Here is a 22,541-nt window from a genome sequence, read left to right on the forward strand (position 1 = left end):
CGCGCCCGTTTACCAGGGTCATTTCTTACTATGGGATACCAAAAAGGACGGCGCGGCCGGGATTTTGTTTTGGGAGAACAGGTCTGAGCCACGGTCACCACAGTAACTAGTCCCCTGCTAGTTCGGTCGTTAAGGACGACGCACATCTCCACGGCCCGCCCGCTCTGGCCCGGAGGAGCACGGGCTGCGGCGGCCGGCGTGGCCCCTCCTCGGAGCAGGAGCCCCAAAAAGCGCGTGACCGCCCTGGCCCCGGGCAGCCCGCAGGTCGGCGCTTTCATTGTCTAAACTCCATAGCAACTCGCGCGAGGCGGGGGCCACACCAGCGGGCGCAGCGCGGGCGCCCGGGTCCCGGGAGAGACCGGCCCTGTGGGGCGCTGGGCCGGCGCGCGGATGGGGCCCTGACGGCTCGCGCGGGCGAGGGCGCGGGCGACGGAGGCAGCATGCCGGAGCAGCGGTTCTCCGCCGGTAGGTGGAGCGGCCGGGAAGGACGAAAGACGTGGGCCGCGGCGTCGGGCCTGACCACGCTCCCGCCTCTGCTTTTATTCTCCCCGCCCGCGCGTCCCCTCTTCCAAACATTCGAAAAACTCGCCCCACTGCTCTCCCTTCGCATTGTATTACCAATTTTACCTCCAGACCCCATCGTCACCTCTCAGCCAGCCCCTCTCCTTCCATCGACATTGCCTCATTGGCACTGTCTTATTTTAACTTGCTTAATTGTCCGTTTTGCGTGGAATAATGGAGGCCTCCATCTATGAAAGTTAACTCCACGGTCACAGTGAATTAATGACCAAGCTGGATTCCAGAGGCCTTTCCTCCCCACTTCCACCTTGAATTCCAACTTAAAATTCATTCCATGTGCAGAGAATGAACAGAGGGCCAAAATTTTACTGAGCTTGCCCATGTATAAAGCAGGGCTAGGTGCTGTCTCAAATTATTTCATTTACTCGAAAAGAAAATCAAATTTGAGTGAGATAATGTAATATTTTATCTTGTTTCAGAGCCACCAACTATTACAGAAGCAGAATTTGTAAGTACAATGTACAGGGCTACTATGTTTTCCTCTTGCGTTTTTAAAATAGCAGATCATAAATGTACAAAAAAGCTATGTATTTTCTTTTCCCCTTTTTTGCCAAGTGGGTATAATAGAAGCTTTGGCTTGGTAACAGTGGTGCTGAGTACAAGACCTTTTACAATCTTTAACAAGTACATTTTTAAGAAGGGGCTAATTGATTTTTATGGTGAATGCTATTCACTGTTAAATTTCTTTTACATAAATGCCCTCAATTTGTTTCTCTAAACTCTTTAATGACTCCATGAGAGGTAGGTTTTATCTCCATGGTTTCATTGTGATGTGGCTGTGTAGTTCCTGGTTGCAGTAAACATTAGTAGATGAAATTGATTGATAATAAGTGGTCAATTTATAGTTATAATTCTTTTAAAATGTACAAAATGTTGTGTTCAGGTCAGACTTCTGGAGAGTTGAGTAATAATAAGTACTTTGCCAAGTACATTATATACATTGTCATTTAGGCGAGTGCTATATGTAGGGTGGGTTTTATTGTAAGCCCTATTGTGTTAAGGAATTTGCTCAAGGTTAAACAGCTAGATAGGAAGTAGCAATGCCTAATTACTACTACCATCTGAGTTTGATTTCAAGAACTCTATTTGCTTATGTCCTTTAGCACTTATTTCTCTTGTTGACCAACTATCTTATTTGCTTTTGGCATTGTATTCTGCAAACATGAGTGCCTTCTGTAGGCACAGTGCAGTGATACATGCTGAGGATAAGTCTCCAAAAGTTCACTGCCTAGCTGGGGCTCTGAGAGAAGTGGGCTAACGTGGTGTCTGCTAGCACCTTCCACTTTCACCTTTCCAGGATTGGTCCATCATTGAGAGTGAGAGACCAGGACAACAGCACAAAGAGCATATCAGCAACTCCTTCCATCTTTTTGCCTTGCTATAACTGTAGTGGTAAATTTCTTTAAGCTTTTTCCTGAACTGTTCTTCATTCCAGTAAGAGGTCAGCACTTCTGAGCTAGCTAATCTCCCCATTCAACTCCAGCCTAAACTCTCTGAAGAGGGCTCATTTACAGTTAACATTTGAGCAGTCTGCTAACTTCTTCAGGTCATTGCAGCTGTCTGGGGGCTCATAACAGTTTGAAGCTTCTTTAGCTACTCCTCTTTCTCTTGGTTCCTTTGATATCAGTATCCCCCAGCTCTCCCATCTCTCATTTTTATGTCTCCCTTTCTGGGCTTCTCTTTTCTTTTGCCCATGAAATTATTGTACTTCTCAGGTTTCTGTTCTATAGGCTTTCTCTAGAGGAGCTACTCTTCTCCTCCTATCATTTCAGCTTCCCTCATTTCACATGGCTTCCAAATCTACACACCCCAAGTCCAGACACTACTTCTGTATCAGAACTCTATATCCATTGGGTCATTAGGCATCTTCATCATACGGATGCCCCTGCATCACCTTAACAGTCTAAACTGAACTTATTTCTCCCCATTTTGTTTTTCTTCCTCTTTTTCATGTTTTGGTTAATAATGCTATTGGCTATCACCCAAGCCAGAACCTTTCTTCCCTTTTCTGCACCTCCTGCCTGCAAGTTCCTTTCATAGCCAGATCTTTTTCTCCATCCTTGCAGCTACTGTCGTATTTCATGCCCTCATCCCTGGGCCTGGACTTTGGCAGTACTCCTAACTGATATCATGCCTCCAAAATTTCCTCTGCCAACTCCAATTTTTCTTTGCCTAAAGCATAAAGTGCAAACCCCTGTGCATCAATCGTGCCGGATGAGATTTCTTTGCTCTGTCTGCCTTTAGATTTTCTTCTTGCATCAATCCTGGCTAGCAGATTGCTGTTAACTCTTTTTAAAAAATTACCATGTTACTTGATTGCTCAGATATTTTATTAATGCTACTATTTATTGAATACTGACTAGATGCTAGTATTTAAGCTCAAAACAACTCTGTTAGGTGGTGATTATCACCCACATTTCACAGATGAGGAAGTCAAGTCACAGAGGTTAACTAACTTGACCTGAGGTCACACATCTAGTAACTGGCAAAGCCAGAATGTCAAATGCCTTCCTTTAGTATTCAAGTTTTTCTATAACTTTTTGGCCTTTTTTAACCTTACCTCCCAATACTTTCTATGTGATAAAGACAACGTTCATACTGTTTTTGGTTTATAAAGTATTTCCACATGCATTCTGCTTGAGCCAAACTGCCCTGCTTGCCTCCTTGCCTTTGCTGTCAAGTTTTGTCTCAGTTGCCTTCCCCCATTTATTTCACAATCTTGCACATTCTTCAAGGCCCAGCTCATCTCCTCCATGAAACCTTTCCAACCTAAAATCATCCAGATTGCCTTTGAGCTCTGTGCAGCTTTCAGTTGAGATCAGTTTGTGACCAGAATTCACCATCACCAAGAATTATCTGTGTATTAAATAATTCACATCTATTTCCCTCTGTTTTTCAAAAGTTTAAAAGTATTCTTTCTCATTAATATTCTTAGGGAAAAATGTGTGGCAGAGATCTCTGGTTCCCCCAAATCCAGTCTACCCTTTTCCATAATAACATTCTAGACATATTGCTCTCCAGAATAAAGACTATATTTTCTAGCCTCCCTTGCAGCTAAATGTGGTCATGTAACCAAATTCTGACCAATGGAATGTAAGCAGAAGTGTCATGGCCTACTTCTGGAAAGCTAACATTTACAGAGATTAAATAACTGACCCCTATGTCACATAGCTAGTAACTGGTCAAGCCACAATTAGAACCTATGTCATTCTGACTTTAACACTCATAAAAGTGTACAGGGAGAGAGTGTGCCCTTTTTTTCTTTCCTGCTGGCTGGAATGAGGATGTGATGCTGGAGCTCAAGCAACAGTCATCTTGGATCATAAGCTGGAAGTAGCATCTTGAGGATGGTGGAATTACATGATCAAAGGGGCTCCTGATATTTGGGAAACAACAATGCCAGGCCTGAACTGCTTATGGTTTCATGAGAGAAAGAAAGTACCATTTTATTTAAATAGTGTTATTTTGGTTTCCCATCATTGGCAGCATTCATATACTGATATAAAATTCCTATATTCCTAGGAAATTTTTTTATATTGTATTTTCTCAATCAATGGATCTACAAAGTACAATGCTATTATAGACACCTGCAAAATATTTTAACCATTACATGGAATCTTCATTCTCAAAGGACAGAATAACTCATTTAAAATCATTGTTATCAGGGACACATTTCCTTTTACATATTTCAATATATATATATATATATATATATATATATATATATATATATATATATATATATATTTTTTTTTTTTTTTTTTTTTTTTTCCCCTCTTCTTCCACCTCCCCCACCCACTCTGGTTCAAGCCGTTGTTTCTCATTCTAGTTGTGTAGGACACAGCTCCCTGGCCCATGCTGGTATTATGAGCCTTGTGCTCCACCTGGATGAGGCAGTAGGTCGCCAGTTGTTGGTTGGCCACTCATAGCAGCTCACAGTAGCTGTCGCCAGCTGCCGGCCTCTCACTTCGGCTGTCGGCCACTCACTGCCACTGGCCACTCATGGCAGCACACGGTAGCCCATGGTAGCCTACAGCAGCACACCGCAGCCCACAGCAACACACAGCAGCCCACAGCCACTCACGCTGGCTGCCAGCCACTTACATTGGCTGCTGGCCACTTCTGGCAGCACACGGTAGCCCACGGCAGCACATAGCAGTCTACAGCAGTCTGCAGCAGCCCACGGCAGCCCTCCGCAGCCCATGGCAGCTCACACCAACCTCCGGCTGCTCACGGCAGCCCAGTTCCAGGGAGAGCTTGTTGTTCACAATCTTAGCTGCAGAGGGCGCAGCTCACCGGCCCATGTGGGAATAGAACAAGCAACCTCGGTGTTAGGAGAATTGCGGTCCAACCACCTGAGCCACTGGGCTGGCCTCTATTTCAACTTTTTATGTGTAAATTTTGCAATTTCTTAACAAAATTGTGAACTATAGGGATGGTACTATGTCTCAAAAAACCTTAATATTTCCTATAGTGGGTAGGACAATGCCCAGAATATGCATTAGATGATTAATAAATTTTGGTTGATGGGTATTTTAATATATAATAATTAGTATCATTTGTTTCACTTATTTTTTGCAAAGCTTCATTTGATATATATTCTGTATTTCTTAAGTACCTATCTCCTGACATTTTTCTACTTTAGTGTCTTTATTAACTTTGTATTTGATTAGTCTTTGATAGTTCTCTTAGGGAAAATAATACAAAAAACTTAATATATTCAGTTCTCTTATTAGTTTCTTTGGGGGTATATTTTTAATTATATAGGCAACATGTGAATACATTTTTGTAAACAATTCAAATAATAAAAGTCATAAAGTGAATGCTTCTCTCTATTACTTACCTCAATCACATGCTCTTTTGTTTTCATATTCCATAAAAATTTAAATCCATCATAGCAAGAATAGTAGAGTTCAGACAAATTAATGATACATTGGGACTTGATTGTTTTAGAAACCAAGTAGGTATACATTGAGGAAGTTTAAAGTGAGAGTGATTCCTAAAATTCTTTTAAACTTTGAAATAGAAAATAAATTAGTATTAAAGCCTAAGTACTTGACTCTTAAGTTGAAAACAGTATCTTTTCCTATGACTTAAAAATTGTTTGAAACAATGAAAGTAGGTATATAATGTGTCAAAAATAGTATTTGTAAAGTAAAAGTGGTGTAGTATAATTATCTATTTTGTAAAGGTTTTAGATTTAAAACCCCCATTTTCATTTACTTTAAAAGATAATGCCATTAAAAAAGAAAAAAAGTAAAAACAAAAGCAGATGCCTGTTATTTTTATCATCAAATTAAGAAAGACTGTAGTTTCAAGCACCATTTATTTTACTTGTTAAAAATAGTCAATAATATAATTTATGAGGACAGATAGTTACTAGACTTATTATGATTATCATTTGCAAGGTATATAAATATGTAATCTCTATGTTGTACACATGAAACTAATATAATATTGTATGTCAAATATAATTTAGAATTTTAAAAAATTCCTAAAAACTTGATATTCATTTTTAGCTAATCTTTAGTTTGTTCAAATTCATATTCGTTAATTGCATAGGTTAAATGAAGTTATAAACACAGAAGTTATAATTGTGAGAAAATTCTCATTATTCTAATGTAATATACAAAGAGATCCATATTTCCAGTCCTCATGAACAAGACTATCTAATTACATGAAAATTAATGACCACTTGGTGTTTATTTTTTCAAATTGTAACTATGGTAGACTGTGCACCAGTTGGGTTGGATGAATTGTAAGAGTGCACTTGAGTTGACACACAAGTGGCAGTATATGAAAATGGTAGATGGCAGGAGCAGGTAAATGAAGGCACCACTCCTGCTTCCCCCAATTCACTTTCTTTCCTTAAGAGGGTGCAGAGCTAGGTGTCAGAAGTGTTTTGAACAAGTCGTTTGGAAAAAAATGGGTCCAAGAGGTCCTTTGGAAATTGTTAGGCTGTTTGGAATTCTTCCATGTCTATGGAGTCCAGTTCTCTGATTGATATCAAATTCTCTGATTCTTTTTGGAACTGCAGAAACTGTGTTAGAAGCTCCATGAATGAGTTAGTCAACAAGTATATTGTTAAGCAACTCCTTGCACGTATTGCTGTATGAGGCACTACTGGAAACACAAGTTGTCTATTTCTATTCCCCAAAGTAGTACACTTTCTGATTGGAGAGATGATCTTTAATGTGAAATAATAAGAGGATAAGTAATTTATATTTATGTGAATTTTGGGGTTTGAATTAAAAGTGCATTTGGACTTAGAGAAGCATTTATACATAGGTAAGGTGTAGAATTGGAGAAAAGTCAATAAAGGGTGTGAAATTCTCCCTCTTTTAAATGAGAAAATCAGGGTGTAAGAACCTTTATATAGGGAGAAAGCCTTAAGGTATTTGGGTCAATTAAATAACCAAGTAGGTGGGACTGCAGATTAGTGCAGCCACTATGGAAAACAGTATGGAGGTATCTCAGGAATCTGAAAATGGAACTACCCTATGATCCAGTAATTCCACTCCTAGGCATCTACCCGGAGAAATCCAAAACTCCAATTCAAAAATCTGTATGCACTCCTATGTTTATTGCAGCACTTTACACAATAGCCAAGATATGGAAACAACCGAAATGCCCATCGGTAGATGACTGGATTAAGAAGCTGTGGTACATTTATACAATGGAGTATTACGCAGCCATAAAGAAGAAAGAAATCTTATCATTTGCAGCAACATGGATGGATCTAGAGAACATTATGTTAAGTGAAATAAGTCAGAAAGAGAAAGACAAGTACCATATGATCTCACTTATATATGGAATCTAAAGAAAAGACTATGTGAATGAACTAATCAGAGACAGTTTTGGGGACGCAGAGAAAAAAACGAGAGTGGTTAGATGGGTGTGTGGGAGGGGGTTGGGGATAGGGGAAAGGTGAAGGGATTTGGAAGCAGCTGGTAATCACAAGATGGCCTCAGGGTTTTTTTGAAAATTAATTTGGGGAAGGTATTCTATAATGTTGTAAAGATTTTGTTGGGTATCCGATGGACATGCGTCCTATTTGGGAGACCACCTCAGGGATACTGTGGATACCTGATCATGGCATTGTACACCAGAAGCTAAACATTAATGAATGCCAACTATAATTTTATATATATAATGTGATGGTTCAGTGTGAGGTCGGAGGGATAGTGGATGGGGGGAGGGGGGTTCACAGTATGAGGGATATAAATGATGAACGTCTAAGTATTACCTTGTTTTGTACACCTGAAACTAATAAATAAATAAATTAATTAAAAAATAAATAAATAAATAAATAAATAAATAAATAAATAACCAAGTAGGTATAATTAAAAAGTATGATTGGATAAAAGGGAATAGAGAGCTTATTTTACCTTCTCCAGGCTTTGAGAGTTTCCTCCAGGAGAGAGAGTGGAAACAGAAGCCAAATGGAAAAGTATCGCTGGGTAGATGGTGACTGTAATATGTGATAACCCTTGGGAATAAAAAGAGGAGAGTCTATACTTTTGCTTTTCATTGTATTAGCCACTCTTATTTTCCCCTCCTTCATAGACTACATTCATAAGAAAATACAATTTTGGAACCAATGGAGATCTGATAAATGGGCTTTGGCTCTTAAATTTCTAAAATGCCCTTGATCTAAGCAAGATGTGCTTTGAACAAGCTGCTTTGAGGAGCTTGTTTCACCTTGTGTTCTCTTTTACTGACTGTTTGCCTCTTTTGGCAATTTCTTTTTTGTTTTATTAGTATTGTTTTATTAGAGTCTTTATTAGGTCATTAGTCTTTTCAAGTTTCATGTTCTCAGTGTAATCACTCAAGAATTCATTCAACAAAAATGTAAGCATCTATTATCTAAAAGCAGTGGGAATTTTAAAAAACGAATAAGGAACAGTCTTTTCTCTTCAGAAGTTCAAATCCAGTGATACATGTAAACAGACAACTATAATATGAAGTGTTAAGGCTTGCAATAGGGGAAACATAGATGACCATTGCTCCAGACTTCTGGAGAAGAAAAAGGGTATGTAGGCAAATAAGGGGAGCAAAGAGTTTTCTAGTTAGAATGATCAGCCTGTGCAGTGGTACAGAACTATAAAAAAGTCGCTATGACTGGAGCATGGCAGAATGAAATGAATCTGGACAGCTTGGCAGAAACGAAATTGCATTCATCATAAGCCCTTTTGTGGTAGAAAAGGATTGGTGTTGGGGGACATTTTGTATTAAATGAGATATGATTAGGAAGACTGATCCAGAGTGTGGTAAAGAGGGGTAGGAAAGGTGAGATTTGGCACATTATGGACAGGAGGGTGTAGCAGAAATCCCAGGGATCTGACGCTGTGTAGATAGGATCACAGAATAGTGGTCAGCAGATGATCAGACGACCAGGGATTTATTCTAGAGGTGATGATAGTGATTTGGGATCTGTCCTTTAGTACGCAGGAGGCTAAGAAGGCTGTCCATAATGTGCAGAGAAATTTGATATTATTTCCTTGTATATAGGAGATGTGATCAAACAATACGGTGAATGTTTAAATTAAAAAAACCATTACAGTAACAGACACATTGCCATTAATCCCCCTCAAAATACTCCCCCTAGCTTTGAACACACTTTTCCTATTGTTCTTGCCACTTTCTGAAGCAGTTCTAGAAGTCCTCTATCATGAGTGTCTTTAGTTGGGCTGTTGTGGCTGCCTGGATGTCCTGAATGAAGTCAAAACATTCATGGTGACTTTGACTTTGGGGAAGAGCCAGAAGTCATACAGGGCCAGATCCAGTGAATAAGGTAGATGAGGACACACCGTAATGTTTTTATTTGACAGAAATTGCTGTGTACCAGAAGCGATGTGTGACATGGAGCATTGTCATGACAGAAGATGAAACCGTTTGCCCATTTCATGTTAATGGGTTGTTCATAATCTATAATTTAAAACACATTCTCTCAATCATAGCTCACACCCTACTGACTGCACCGAACAAGTTGAAACTTGTCACACACTGTTAATAAGGTTCGATGCATCGCGTCCCGTATTGAAGATTCTTGCCTTTTTGTTGGATGGCACACGGCAGCAGCATTCATCGTATATTGTGATCACAACGCATGTCACACATCACTTCTGATACGGCAATTTCAGTCAAATATAAACATTGTGTTCCTCATCTACCTTATTCACCAGATCTGGCACCGTGTGACTCTGGCTCTTCCCCAAAGTCAGAATGATTATGAAAGGTAAATGTTTTGAGTCAATTCAAGACATTGCGGCAGCCACGACAGCGCAACTAAAGACACTCACGAAGGAGAACTTCCAGAACTGCTTCAGAAAGTGGCAGGAATGATGGGATAAGTGTGTTCAAAGACAGGGGTAGAATTTTGAGGGGGATTAATGGCAATGTGTCTTTTACTGTAATACATTTTTAAAATATTCACCATTTTTTTATCATACCTTATAAGTACTCCAACATTTTATTATGAAAAAATTAAAAATATAAGAAAGTTAAAAGAATTGTATAGTGAACACCTATATACCCAGCACTAAGATTTCACAATTAACATTTTGCTGCATTATTCATGTTTCTGTCCCCCTGTCAATCATGCCATCCATCCAATCTATTTTATTTTTTTGTGTTTTCAAAGTAAGCTGCACATATTGATATTATACACATCACCCTTAAACATTTCAGCACGAATATTATAAACTAGCATTCAAAATTAGTATATGGTGGTTCTGTTGATGTGAAATTTAAGACTCTTAAAAAAAATTAAGACTGCCGTTTAATGAATTTGGACAAATATATACACCAGTGTAATCCAAACTTCCATCGTGTATAGAACATTTACTTAATTTAGAAAGTTCCTTCAAGCCTCTTCCCAACTGATTCTTGCCCCCATTCCGCAAAGACAGCTACTTTCTATTTTTCACCATAGATTAGTTACACAGATTATAGATTTTACTTCATATAAATGGAATCATACACTTGGTTTTCTTTTGTGTAAGACTTCTTTTGCTCAGCATAGTGTTTTTGAGATTCACCCATGTTGTTGCATGATTCTGGTATGTACATAACTTTTTTTTATTGTAGTAAACTATACATAAAATTAAGTATACCCTTTTAACCATTTAAAAATGTACAATGCAATGGCATCAAGCACATTCACATTGTTGTGCAACCATCACCATTATTCATCTCCAGAACTTTTTCATTATTCCAACTGAAATCCCCAGCCTCTGGTTACCATTATTCTACTTTCTGTCTCTATGGATTTAACTACCTAAGGTACCTCATTTAAGTGGAATCATACAATATTTTTCCTTTTGTGCTAGACTTATTACATTTAGCATAACATTTTCAAGGATCACCCATATTGTTGCATGTATCAGAACTTCATTCCTTTTTAAGACTGAATAATATTCCATTGCATGTATGTACCGTATTTTGTTTATCCTTCATATGTCAGTGGACAGTTTGTTTGTTTCTATCCTTTGGTTTTTGTTTTTGTTTTTCTATCTTTTGGTTTCTATCTATGCTTTTGATGTCATGTGTTATAATTCATAGCCATATCCAAGATCATGAAGATTTATCCTTATGTTTTCTTGTAAGTATTTTATAGTTTTAGCTCTTCTGTTTAAGTCTTTGATAATGCTTCCATGAACAACATGTACAAATATCTGTTTGGGTCCCTATTTTTTGTTCTTTTGGGTATATACCAAGAAATAGAATTACTGAATCATATGGTAATTAATTATACATTTAAGTTTTTGAGGATTTGTGTTCCACAGTGGTTACACCATTTTGCATTCCTACCAGCAATGTACAAGGTGTCCACTTTCTCCAAGTGCTTACCAGCAATTGTTATTTGCCATTCTAGTAGATGTGAAGCGATATCCCATTGTGGTTTTGATTTGCATTTCTCTTGTTGCTAGTGATGCTGCTTACTGATCATTTGTATATCTTTTTTTAAAGAAGAAGTAGTGTATCTACACAATAGAATACTATTCTACCATAAGAAAAGTGAAATACTGCCATTTGCTACAACATGGATGGACCTTGAGATTATTATGCTAAGTTAAATAAGTCAGACAGAAAAAGTTGAGAACCATATGACTTCACTCATATGTAGGATATAAAACTGAAAGCAACAAAGGAACAAGACAGACAAACAAAGAAACAAAAACTCATAGATACAGACAACAGTTTAGTGATTACTAGAGGTAAGGGGGGAAAAGGGGATGGTAGAAGAGGGTAAAAGGGGTCAAATATATGGTGATGGAAGGAGAACTGACTTTGGGTGGTGAGCACAAAATGTGATGTATATATGATGTATTATAGAAACACGCAACTGAAATGTAATTTTACTAACCATTGTCACCCCAATAAATTTAATGAAAAACAAATAAAGAAATGTCTATTTAACTTCTTTGCCCATTTAACAGACTTTTTTTCCCCCTAATCTTTTTTTTTTTTTTTTTGGCTGAATTCTTGGACTTTATATATTCTGGATGTTAACCCTTATAAGTAATTTGCAATTTTTTTCTCACATTCTATAGGTGTTCTTTTCACTTTATTAATAGAGTCCTTTGACGCACAAGCATTTTTAATTTTCATTAAGTCCGATTTATTTCTTCTTTTGTTGCTCATGCTTTTGATGTCATGTCTTATAATTCATAGCCATATCCAAGATCATGAAGATTTATCCCTATGTTTTCTTGTAAGTATTTTATAGTTTTAGCTCTTCTGTTTAAGTCTTTGATCCATTTTACGTTAATTTTTGTATATGGTATAAGGTAAGGGTCCAACTTCATTCTTTTACATGTGGATATCCAGTTTTCCTAGCACCATTTATTAAAAAGAGTGTCCTTTCTCCACTTAATGGGTTTGGCACCCTTGTTCACAATCATTTAACAATATAGAAGAGGATTTGTTTCTGGACTCTCTATTCTATCCCAATGGTCTATATATCTGTCTTTATGTCAGTACCACACTGTTTTGATTACTGTAGTAAGTTTTGGAATCAGGTTACATGAGTCTTCCAACTTTGTTCTTTTTCAAGATTGTTTTGGCTATTAAAGTTTCCTTGAGACTCCATATGAATTTTAGGGTGTTTTTCTCTATTTCTGCAAAAAATAAAATGTCATTGGAATTTTGGTGGAGATTGTATTAAATCCATAGATTGCTTTGAATGGTATTGTCATCTTAACTACATTGTTTTCCAATCGATGAACATGGTATGTCTTTCTATATATTGATGTCTTCTCTAATTTCTTTCAGCATTGTTCTATAGTTTTCAGTATACAAGTCTTTGCCTCCTTGGTTAAGTAATTCCTTTTGATTCTATTGTAAATGAAATTTTTTTCTTAATTTCCTTTTTGGATGCACATAACTTTTTCTAGTAAGCTATTAAAAACTGATGTTTATTATTGTTGATACTTTATTATTTTATTTTTTACTCCATGAACACATGTTCTAAATGAAATGCAAAACTCTCCTAGTCTTATAGTTATCTGTTCTATCTCTATGGACACTGTAAGTTCCCAGAAGAAAAAGTGTAGGACCTATCAGGTAATCCATGGAAAGTCATTGGGGTTTGCTTTTATGTGCTGCTGTAATTGAAGGAAACTAAACCATACATGAGACAAGGACCTTTATTATTATTGTTAATATTTTAAATGTACATGTGGTTGTTGTGACTTCTGCAGTTACATTCTTAGAGATATACATAAATATATAACTTTTAAATATCAGATTTTATGCTTGAAGTGACTATATACAATTCCTAATCAAGATTTTTTTAATGGTGATCTTTAAAAATCCTTGAATAGTCTCTACTGGTGAGAAAATGTATTACTCAATAGGTATTAAATTTTTTTAGAGTATTTTTATAACCACTTAAGTTTCTAAGAGTTAAAATTTAAGAGTTCTTTTTTTAATAACAAATACAATGTTAAAATTAGGATAAGCAAATAGATTTAAAAATCAATAAAATATTTCACATTAATCAATTAAATATTTCAAAATAATGGTGAAACTCTTATTACAGTATATACATACATTTTTCTATCAATGACCTTGTAACTTAGCTTGGATCCATTAGTTGCTGGCAGAAAGAAATATCTGCTACATGTGAAGGTAGATTTGGGACTGTCATCTGTAGCCTTCCAGGATCTAACTCCCCCCCCCCCCTTACCAAGCTGTCAGCACCTTTGGTTGTGCACTGTCTTCTTGGACATCTCAAATGGAAACTCCTCCAGCACTTTTATGGGGCAGTGGTATGTCCTGTAGCTAGCCAGTAAATCTATATGCAAGGGCTTGAGCAACTCTCTGGCTATGCTCAGTGTCTACAAAGGAGCAGTAGGCATGGTATGTGGCTCATAAATCTCTGTCTTTAGGGGAGGGATTTGGATCTGGGGAGTCCCAAACAGGATTGCTTATAACCAGAGATCACTATCCTGAGAGCTCCAGTCATCTGCGCTGTGCCTGATTGCCTTGAAGGTTGATGAGGTCCACTTTCACTTGATCCATTCAATTCGATTTTCTGCACACCTCTTTGTGTCATTGTACACCTGGTGGGAAGCTCTGGTCTAGCAACTGGCTTGTTTTAGAAAGGAGAAAAGAAAGAACTTTTATGTATTTTAGGAACAGGAAGCAAAGATCAATATAATTTTGGAAATTTGGTCTATCCTTTCCCCTGATTGATGATAGCATTCCCAGTCTAAAGTGTGACAGTTTAGGATTCCACATTGGAAGTTAGATGAATGGCTTTGGTTTAATTTGTGAATGGATTGAAAGGAAGTTGGAAACTTGGATTGTATTTCTACTTCTGCCATTAGATAACTATAACCATCTTTACTGTGCTTTGCTTTCATAGAATTTAAAGTTATTTGAAATGCATTTCAAATGCTATTTTCCCATTTGAATCTCTTCTGATTCCTCCTACCAGATAATATCTCTCTCTCCTTTGGGAGAAAATTGTTTATATTGTAATTTTCTTATGGCACCTATTATATTTTTTTCTTGGACTGTGGTTTTTGTCTGTATTTATCTTATTTCCTCTTCCTTGTTTATAAGGTCTTTTTCGAATATCCTCTTTAACAGTGGTGAAGTAATTGTAGTTTATCTGATTTGAGGGTGCAGTACAATAATTTTTTAAGCAAAACAATTTTTACTTACCATAATTAACAAGTACATATAAACTATTTTGCTTAGCCCTCTTTCAGGAAGAAATTTGAGAAGTTTGGAGCAAAAACGGAAAAGCTGACTTCACTTTCACAGATGGCACACCTGTAAAACATGAAAAAACAGGTTTCAAGAAAGTATTCAACTCTGAAAAAATGTTTCTACCTTCCATTGCATCATTCGGCAGAGAATCTGGGTTGCAAATTTTGCAGTCAGGTTCATGGAATGATGTAATGGAGGAATTGATTGTAACTCAATCTTCTTCTTGATTGAACCATTAACCATCACCAGTATATTGGTTATTTGGAAGATCTTAAACCCAAATATGGCGACTTAGTTCATTTTAATATAACCATGCGACTGGATTGTGGAAACTTGTTGAGCATGACTGAGGTGCTTCTTCAGATCACGGGCTTTAACATTTTTTTTTCAGTTGAGGACTTTTGCAACTAAAGGGTTTATCGGATCTTCATTGCTTCACAAGACTTTGTTACTGATGTAACACGGTATCTGAACAGACTGAACTAGGAAAAAATGCAATGGGAAAATGTGCTCATTTATTCAGAGAAATGAAGGTCTTCCCATTAAAGTGTGATGAGAGGATTGGGCAGATGGCACTTGTAGACTATACTTATTTACACTGCGGACCTTCACTGATACAGCGGAAGTGTTAATGTTTAAAATTGGTAGAAACTAAGATACAATTTCAGAAAACAAATATAGATTTCGATATATTTGAATAATACTTTAAGTTTTCATGGTTGTTAGTGCAAACCTGAGGATGTGAATGAATGCCAAGGAAATGCTCTATGAGTGTGATTTGGTTTCAGGAGGACCTGAGGAAGCTGAAAGCAAATTGCTCTCCAAGGAGTAGGCAGTGCTTCTTGGTTAGGGTCTGTAGACTGGTACCACCAGGGACTCTTACTAGTCCATACTGAGATGAGTTCAGAAATTGAGAGGAAACATTTAGAAACTTTATGGTAATTTGACAGAGTATGTTTATATCTATAGAATTTAATAATAAAAAATTGGGCTTGCATTATGTATATGTTTTATTTCATTTTCTAGTAATTCATTCTTATTGTATTTTACAAAAGTTATCTGAAATGGATTAGGGACAAAACATAACAGGTGCTTCATCACAGATAGTTTGGAACATATTGAGTTAGAGTCTTTTAGATGTGTGAGGCATCTAGAAATGAATATATGAATTTGAGGATTATATAGAAATTTCTGGCAATGTGGCTTACAAATTCTAGGCAATAGTTAGGTCTGCTTGACTCTGAAATATACATTCTGTTTTATAGCTGAAAATTAAAAATAAAATGCCTATTTTAGCAAAACTAACAGTACTCCACTACTGTTATTCCTTTATAGTCACCCTTTCCATATATGGACTTTTGGTCATGAGCCCAGTAGTGCAAAATTTGGCCACCTATTTTTTTTATCACAATGCCTTCTACCGCAAAGATCATAAAAATATTTGTTGAATTCAACTGATTTCTCCCAAGAATTAGCAGAAAGCAGGCAGTTCACTAAACAAAATCCAAAAAATAAAAAAGAACTTTGAAAGGTAAAATTTGAAAGGTTGTTTGCTTTATAACTGTCACCAAATGTTATCTACCTTATTCTGCTTTATTAGACTTTCACTATCAGAATTTTAAGAGTATATTACTAAGGTGCCACTATGAAGGTGGTAGATTTATGAGATCCTAAATTTGTTGTTATTGTTATTTTAATCTGTTCAGATTTTCAGTAAGTTCCTTGATATAAATCCTGTAAGTGATTATTTGTAACTCAATCCTGATTCTGCAATTACTTAAAAAGTTACCCTGAAAATCTACAGAGGGTGCCAAAAAAATGTATACACATTTTTAAGAAAGGAAAAAACTGTATTAAAATTACGCTGATGGTAAGTAAGCACTTGGAGCACCTCTTGTAATCGCAGAAATCAAAGTTGACTTGTATTAATCTTTTGTTATCTGTGTATAATGAATGGTACAATTTTGATGTTTTTTTTTCCTTTCTTAAAATGTGTATACATTTTTTTGGCACCCTCTGTATTTTCCAAAGTAGGTGTTAATATACTATAGTATCTTCCTTATATTTCCACACTATACTTCAACACATTTTAAAATATTGGCTGGTAGAAAAAGAAAATAATCAGCCATATGGAAATAATAGCATTGTGTCATATTGTCAACTTTCATGTTAGGTTTGGGAAATTGAAATATAATTATGAATAACAAAATAAACACATGTACTATATAACAGAGTATGCCATGATGTGCTTTTGACACAATGGAAACAATTACTAATAAAATAAGGTGTTTTATTTGGAAGAGAGAATTTGCTCTTGGCAGTGGCTTTCCAATTTTGCCAACTTTAAAAGTGACTACGTTGGGGGATGAAATAGTTATGGAAAAATGTATACAATCTTTATGCTTAGAACACATACATTGTCAAAGTCTCTTCATGCAAAAGTTAAGCAGAACCCAGATTACTAAAACTGTATTTCTTTCTGAGGGGGAAGCATTAGAATATTTTCTGTATTTTGCTTATCAATTCCATTAGGCAATTTAAGAAATTTACATTCTGAATTTCATTTTAACCCTAAGCGCTGGTTCTGTCTGTATTGACTCTGCCTTTATCTTTATGAAATACATATTTTAATAAGTCTGTGGGAAATTTATCATGTGTAGTATTTTATATTTGTTGATGTTTCATTTAAGTGTGCCATGTTTTTCACGTGTTCTTTTTTTTTTAGCTAAGTACAGTAGCAAGCTCTTTTAAAAGTATGAAAGAAAATGCTTCATTCTATTTTCATATTTCTTCCTTCCAGAGATTGTAGCACTGTGTTCTGCTTACAGTGAGGATTCACTGTTGACCAACTGAAAAAGATTTAAAGATTTATATATAATCTATTGCTAGCAGAATTAGAGGATAATATTGACATGTTTTAAAACATATTAATAAAAGCATAATATTGTGTTTTTGTGTTTTTATATTTTTGCAGGAAGATTCTTTGGCAACAGATAATTTCCTTGTGGACTACTTTAATGAATTCCTAAGCCTTCCAGTGAGTATATTATTATGTTCTGTTGACTAGATTAGCAAAGCAAAATACTGTAATCACTGATTATCTTGTGAGACAAATTTATCAGGGATAATATTTTTAAAAATATTAAGCCATTTGGATAAAGTTTGTATCTTTTTATGGAGTTAATCACTTGGATTTGAATCATATTTAGGAATTATTTTTATTAAAGAAAGCTGGAATTTTTCTAACCATCAAAAGCATTTTGTACAAAATCTGATACAGTTATATTTGGCACTATTTTGGGCTTTGAACAGAGATGATTGATAGGAACAGAATATGAGAAAATTTAAGAAACTGAATTTCTTGTTTCTAGGCAATTATTGCCATCCTCTTGGATAGATATTAAAGTGGAATTTGTGTTTAAGGCAACTGGAGTTTTTATATCGATTGTAAATAAGATATAGGTGGATGCCAAATTTTCAGTCTTAGATGACAGTGATTGATAAAGCATTGAAGGGTTTGGGGAAAATGAAATGGGGATGCATAAAAACTCTTATAGTGTATGTAAATATAGTTAATCAGGAATTTCAGATAAAAGAAAGTTAGATAAAAGGTTTTTTATTATTAATGTTATTAAAACATGACAACTTTTTCATTAAAATATTTACAAGGCAAAATTTGGAAACTAAAAATGTCACAAGTAATTTTAAAGGTAGTGGACCATAAAATGTGAAATTTCTTAAAGCCATTAAAAATGTCTTTTGAAGGGAAAGTACTAGCTTCACTTTCTTACCTAGATTAGTTTTTCTATAGATATGTGTATCTATGCATGCATGTTTGGTTTGTGAAATTTTTTTTTTCCGGAAGAATTTGTTCTTTTACCTCCATTTGGCACAGCTAGGTCTCTGAAACCATTATGAGGGTTAGGTTGAGACACCAAACCACCCTATCCCTTTCCAGCAACAGGCCTGAGTGACATTACAGGATACCTTGGGGGTTCTTGTTTGGTTTGATTGTTTAACTTTCATTGTCCAATTGTGTATTACAAAAAACCCAGCAGTGTCACAAAATGGTTCAAATTTTTTTTTTAAAGATTTTATTGGGGAAGGGGAACAGGACTTTATTGGGGAACAGTGTGTACTTCCAGGCGTTTTTTCCAAGTCAAGTTGTTGTCCTTTCAATCTTAGTTGTGGAGGGCGCAGCTCAGCTACAGGTCCAGTTGCCGTTTTCTAGTTGAGGGGGCGCAGCCCACCGTCCCTTGCGGGAGTTGAACCAGCAACCTTGTGATTGAGAGGACTCATTCCAACCAACTGAACCATCCGGGAACTCAGTGGCAGCTCAGCTCAAGGTGCCGTGTTCAATTTTAGTTGCAGGGGGCGCTGCCCACCATTCCTTTCAGGACTTGAGGAATTGAACTGGCAACCTTGTGGTTGAGAGTCCGTGCTCCAACCAACTGAGACTTCCTGGAGGCAGCGCAGCTCAAGGTGCCCTGTTCAATCTTAGTTGCAGAGGGCGCTGCCCACCATCCCTTGCGGGACTTGAGGAGTTGAACCAGCAACCTTGTGGTTGAGAGCCCACTGGCCCATGTGGGAATCGAACTGGCAGCCTTCGGAGTTAGGAGCATGGAGCTCTAACCGCCTTGAGCCACCGGGATGGCCCAAAATGGTCCGAATTTTGCTCTTCTGATTATGTAGTCTTTCCTCTAGGCTCTGCATTTTCTACTCTGCCTCCAAAAAAAGTATATTTTTTGTGAAATTTTAAAAAGAAAAAAATTCCTATAGTGGGTCTGATTTCAGTTTCTCAAGAGTTACATTTCATTGTCTCAAGATTTATGATTATCTTGACTTTTGCTTGCTTCAGAAAATAAATTGCCTAACTTTCTTTTTTTAAAAATCTATTTTAAATTATAGAAGTAGTATAACAATGGTATAAAAAATTTACCTAAAATGTGAGAAAAATTGAGCCATAATCTTGCCATCTAGTTAGAATAGATATTACCATTTTTGTATGTTTTCTTTCAGGTTTTAGGTGAAATGACAAGAGGGTGATTTCTGTTGAACTCTGTCTATGCACTCATGTTTTTCATCCCACCCCAGGAGACATCTGCAGTTTGACCCCTTTATATGTCCCATGCACTTCACCTGTGCCACTTCTCCCCTCTTCTGTCTGTCTAGATCCTTCTGCTCACTCTCTCTTTCCCTCCCTCTCTCCCTCCTTCCCTCTTTTTCTCCTTTTTTCTCTCTCTCTCCCTCCTTCCCTCCTTTTCTCTCTCTCTCTCCCTTCCTCCCTCCTTCTCTCTCTCTCTCTCTCTCTCTCTCTCTCTCTCTCTCTCTGTCTCTCTCTCTCTCCCTCCCACTCTTTCTAGCTTTTTCTATCTCCCCACTCCTTTGCATCTACATTTAGTACCACACAGTCTACCTGCTCATGCTTCATGCCACAAGATGGGACAAGAGGAAATGTTACAGGTTTCCAAAAAGAATTTGGGGGCAGGGAGTAGAAGGAATGATAGATTCTAAACCAAGTTCCTGGCAAGATTCTACAACAGATTAGTAATGTTTGGTTTATGTGCACTTAGCTAAGAATTACAAGCCAGCATGGGTTTACTGAGAGTAAGTATGCCAAACTAATTTCTTGTATAGTTATAGACTGGTATTTTAGAGAACCATAAATGTAATGTATTATTATTTCAACTAATAATAATCATAATAAATTGAATCATGTTACTTCCTGTTCAAAACTCTGTTTAGTGTCTTCTCATTACACTAAGAATGAAATCCAAAATCCTATGTGATCTGGCTCTTGCCATTTGTTGATCTTTATTTCCTATTCCTCTTCCCCTTGTTAATTCTTTTCCATCTAACTGGCCTTCTTCATGTTTCTCAAATATGAATATGCCCAGTGTACTCAAGGGCCTTTCAGCCTGGAATGCTCTTCCTTGAGATGTCTGTATTACTTTCTCCCTGATTTAAATCCCTTCTGTTCACAGATCTTTCCTCCCAACCTTATCTAAAGCAACAGACCCAGCAAATACTCCGCTTATGCTGCCTTTTTTGGTCTCTAAGTCCTTTATTATTGTCTATGAAATTAGTTTTCAAATATTTGAATGGGTTCACTATCCATAGAGTAGGGATTGACTCTTAATAGCCAGACAGATTGAAGTCTAAATTCCTAAGTACGGAATTCAAGACCCCTTGTAATTTGGCACCTAACCTTTCTAGCTTTCTCTCTAGTTTCATACTACTTGTGCCTGTCACTTTCCTGCCTCCACCATCCTACCCCCACCCACCTTGACCAGACCTATTCTTCCTATGCTCAAGTCTTCCAGTGCATTGGTCAGTTACAGGAATGAGACCGAACTGTGTTTGAGCCCAGCTCTTCCTTTTATTACTCTTGTGATCTTAGATACATTCCTTAATTCCTTAATTCTTTGGTTTTTCTGTGTGAAAATAATATGACTATCTTACAAGATTGTTACGAAATGAGGTGGTATATAATGAGTGCCTGGCCCAGAAGTAATGCTTCTCTTTCCTTTTCCTTCAATAACTAGACCATCTCATTTTCCATTCCTGAAACATCAGGAGCAATCACTCTTTAAGTAGATTGGTAGACCATAGTCAGCCTAGAGGATAATCTTCTGTGCCATACAAATCTCTCATTAGTTTTTTTTTTTTTTTTTTTTTTTTAGTTTCAGGTGTACAAGACAAGGTAATACTTAGACGTTCATCATTTATATCCCTCACACTGTGAACCCCCTCCCCCATCCATTATCCCTCCGACCTCACACCCAGCCGTCACATTATATATATAAAATTATAGTTGGCATTCATTAATGTTTAGCTTCTGGTGTACAATACCATGATCAGGCATCCACATTATCTCTGAGGTGGTCTCCCAAATAGGACGCATGTCCATCGGATACCCAACAAAATCTTTACGACATTATTGAATAACTTCCCCAAATTAATTTTCAGAAAACCCTGAGGCCATCTTGTGGTTACCAGCTACTTCCTAATCCCTTCACCTTTCCCCTTATCCCAAACCCCCCCCGCCCCCGCCCATCTAACAACTCTCGTTTTTTTCTTTGTGCCCTCAAAACTGTCTGATTAGTTCATTCACATATTCTTTTCTTTAGATTCCGCATATAAGTGAGATCATATGGTACTTGTCTTTCTCTTTCTGACTTATTTCACTTAACATAATGTTCTCTAGATCCATCCATGTTGTTGCAAATGATAAGATTTCTTTCTTCTTTATGGCTGCGTAATACTCCATTGTATAAATGTACCACAGCTTCTTAATCCAGTCATCTACCGATGGGCATTTTGGTTGTTTCCATATCTTGGCTATTGTGTAAAGTGCTGCAATAAACATAGGAGTGCATACTGATTTTTGAATTGGAGTTTTGGATTTCTCCGGGTAGATGCCTAGGAGTGGAATTACTGGGTCATAGGGTAGTTCCATTTTCAGATTCCTGAGATACCTCCATACTGTTTTCCATAGTGGCTGCACTAATCTGCAATCCCACCAACAGTGCACTAGCGTTCCCTTTTCTCCACATCCGCGCCAGCATTTGTTGTTTGTTGATTTATTGATGATAGCCATTTTGACTGGAGTGAGGTGGTATCTCATTGTGGTTTTTATTTGCATTTCTCTGATGGTTAGTGAGGTTGAGCATTTCTTCATATGTCTTCTTGCCTTCTGTATGTCCTTTTTAGAAAAATGTCTCCTCAAGTCCTCTGCC

General features: G+C 37.0%; 1 protein-coding gene across 1 annotated transcript in view; it reads left to right on the plus strand.

Moving 5' to 3' along the window:
- The first annotated feature begins 384 nt into the window (after window positions 1-384).
- Window positions 385-22,541, plus strand: part of RGS22 (regulator of G protein signaling 22) — a 207,539-nt gene continuing 185,382 nt past the window's right edge. Inside the window, exons 1-3 of the mRNA XM_081070808.1 lie at window positions 385-465; window positions 999-1,027; window positions 17,777-17,839. Of these exons, the coding sequence (XP_080926934.1) occupies window positions 441-465; window positions 999-1,027; window positions 17,777-17,839 (117 nt within the window). The 5' untranslated portion in view covers window positions 385-440. The remainder of the gene's footprint in view (window positions 466-998; window positions 1,028-17,776; window positions 17,840-22,541) is intronic.

The sequence above is a fragment of the Rhinolophus hipposideros genome, assembly GCF_964194185.1.
Source record: "Rhinolophus hipposideros genome assembly, chromosome: 13".
Taxonomy (NCBI): Eukaryota; Metazoa; Chordata; class Mammalia; order Chiroptera; family Rhinolophidae; genus Rhinolophus; species Rhinolophus hipposideros.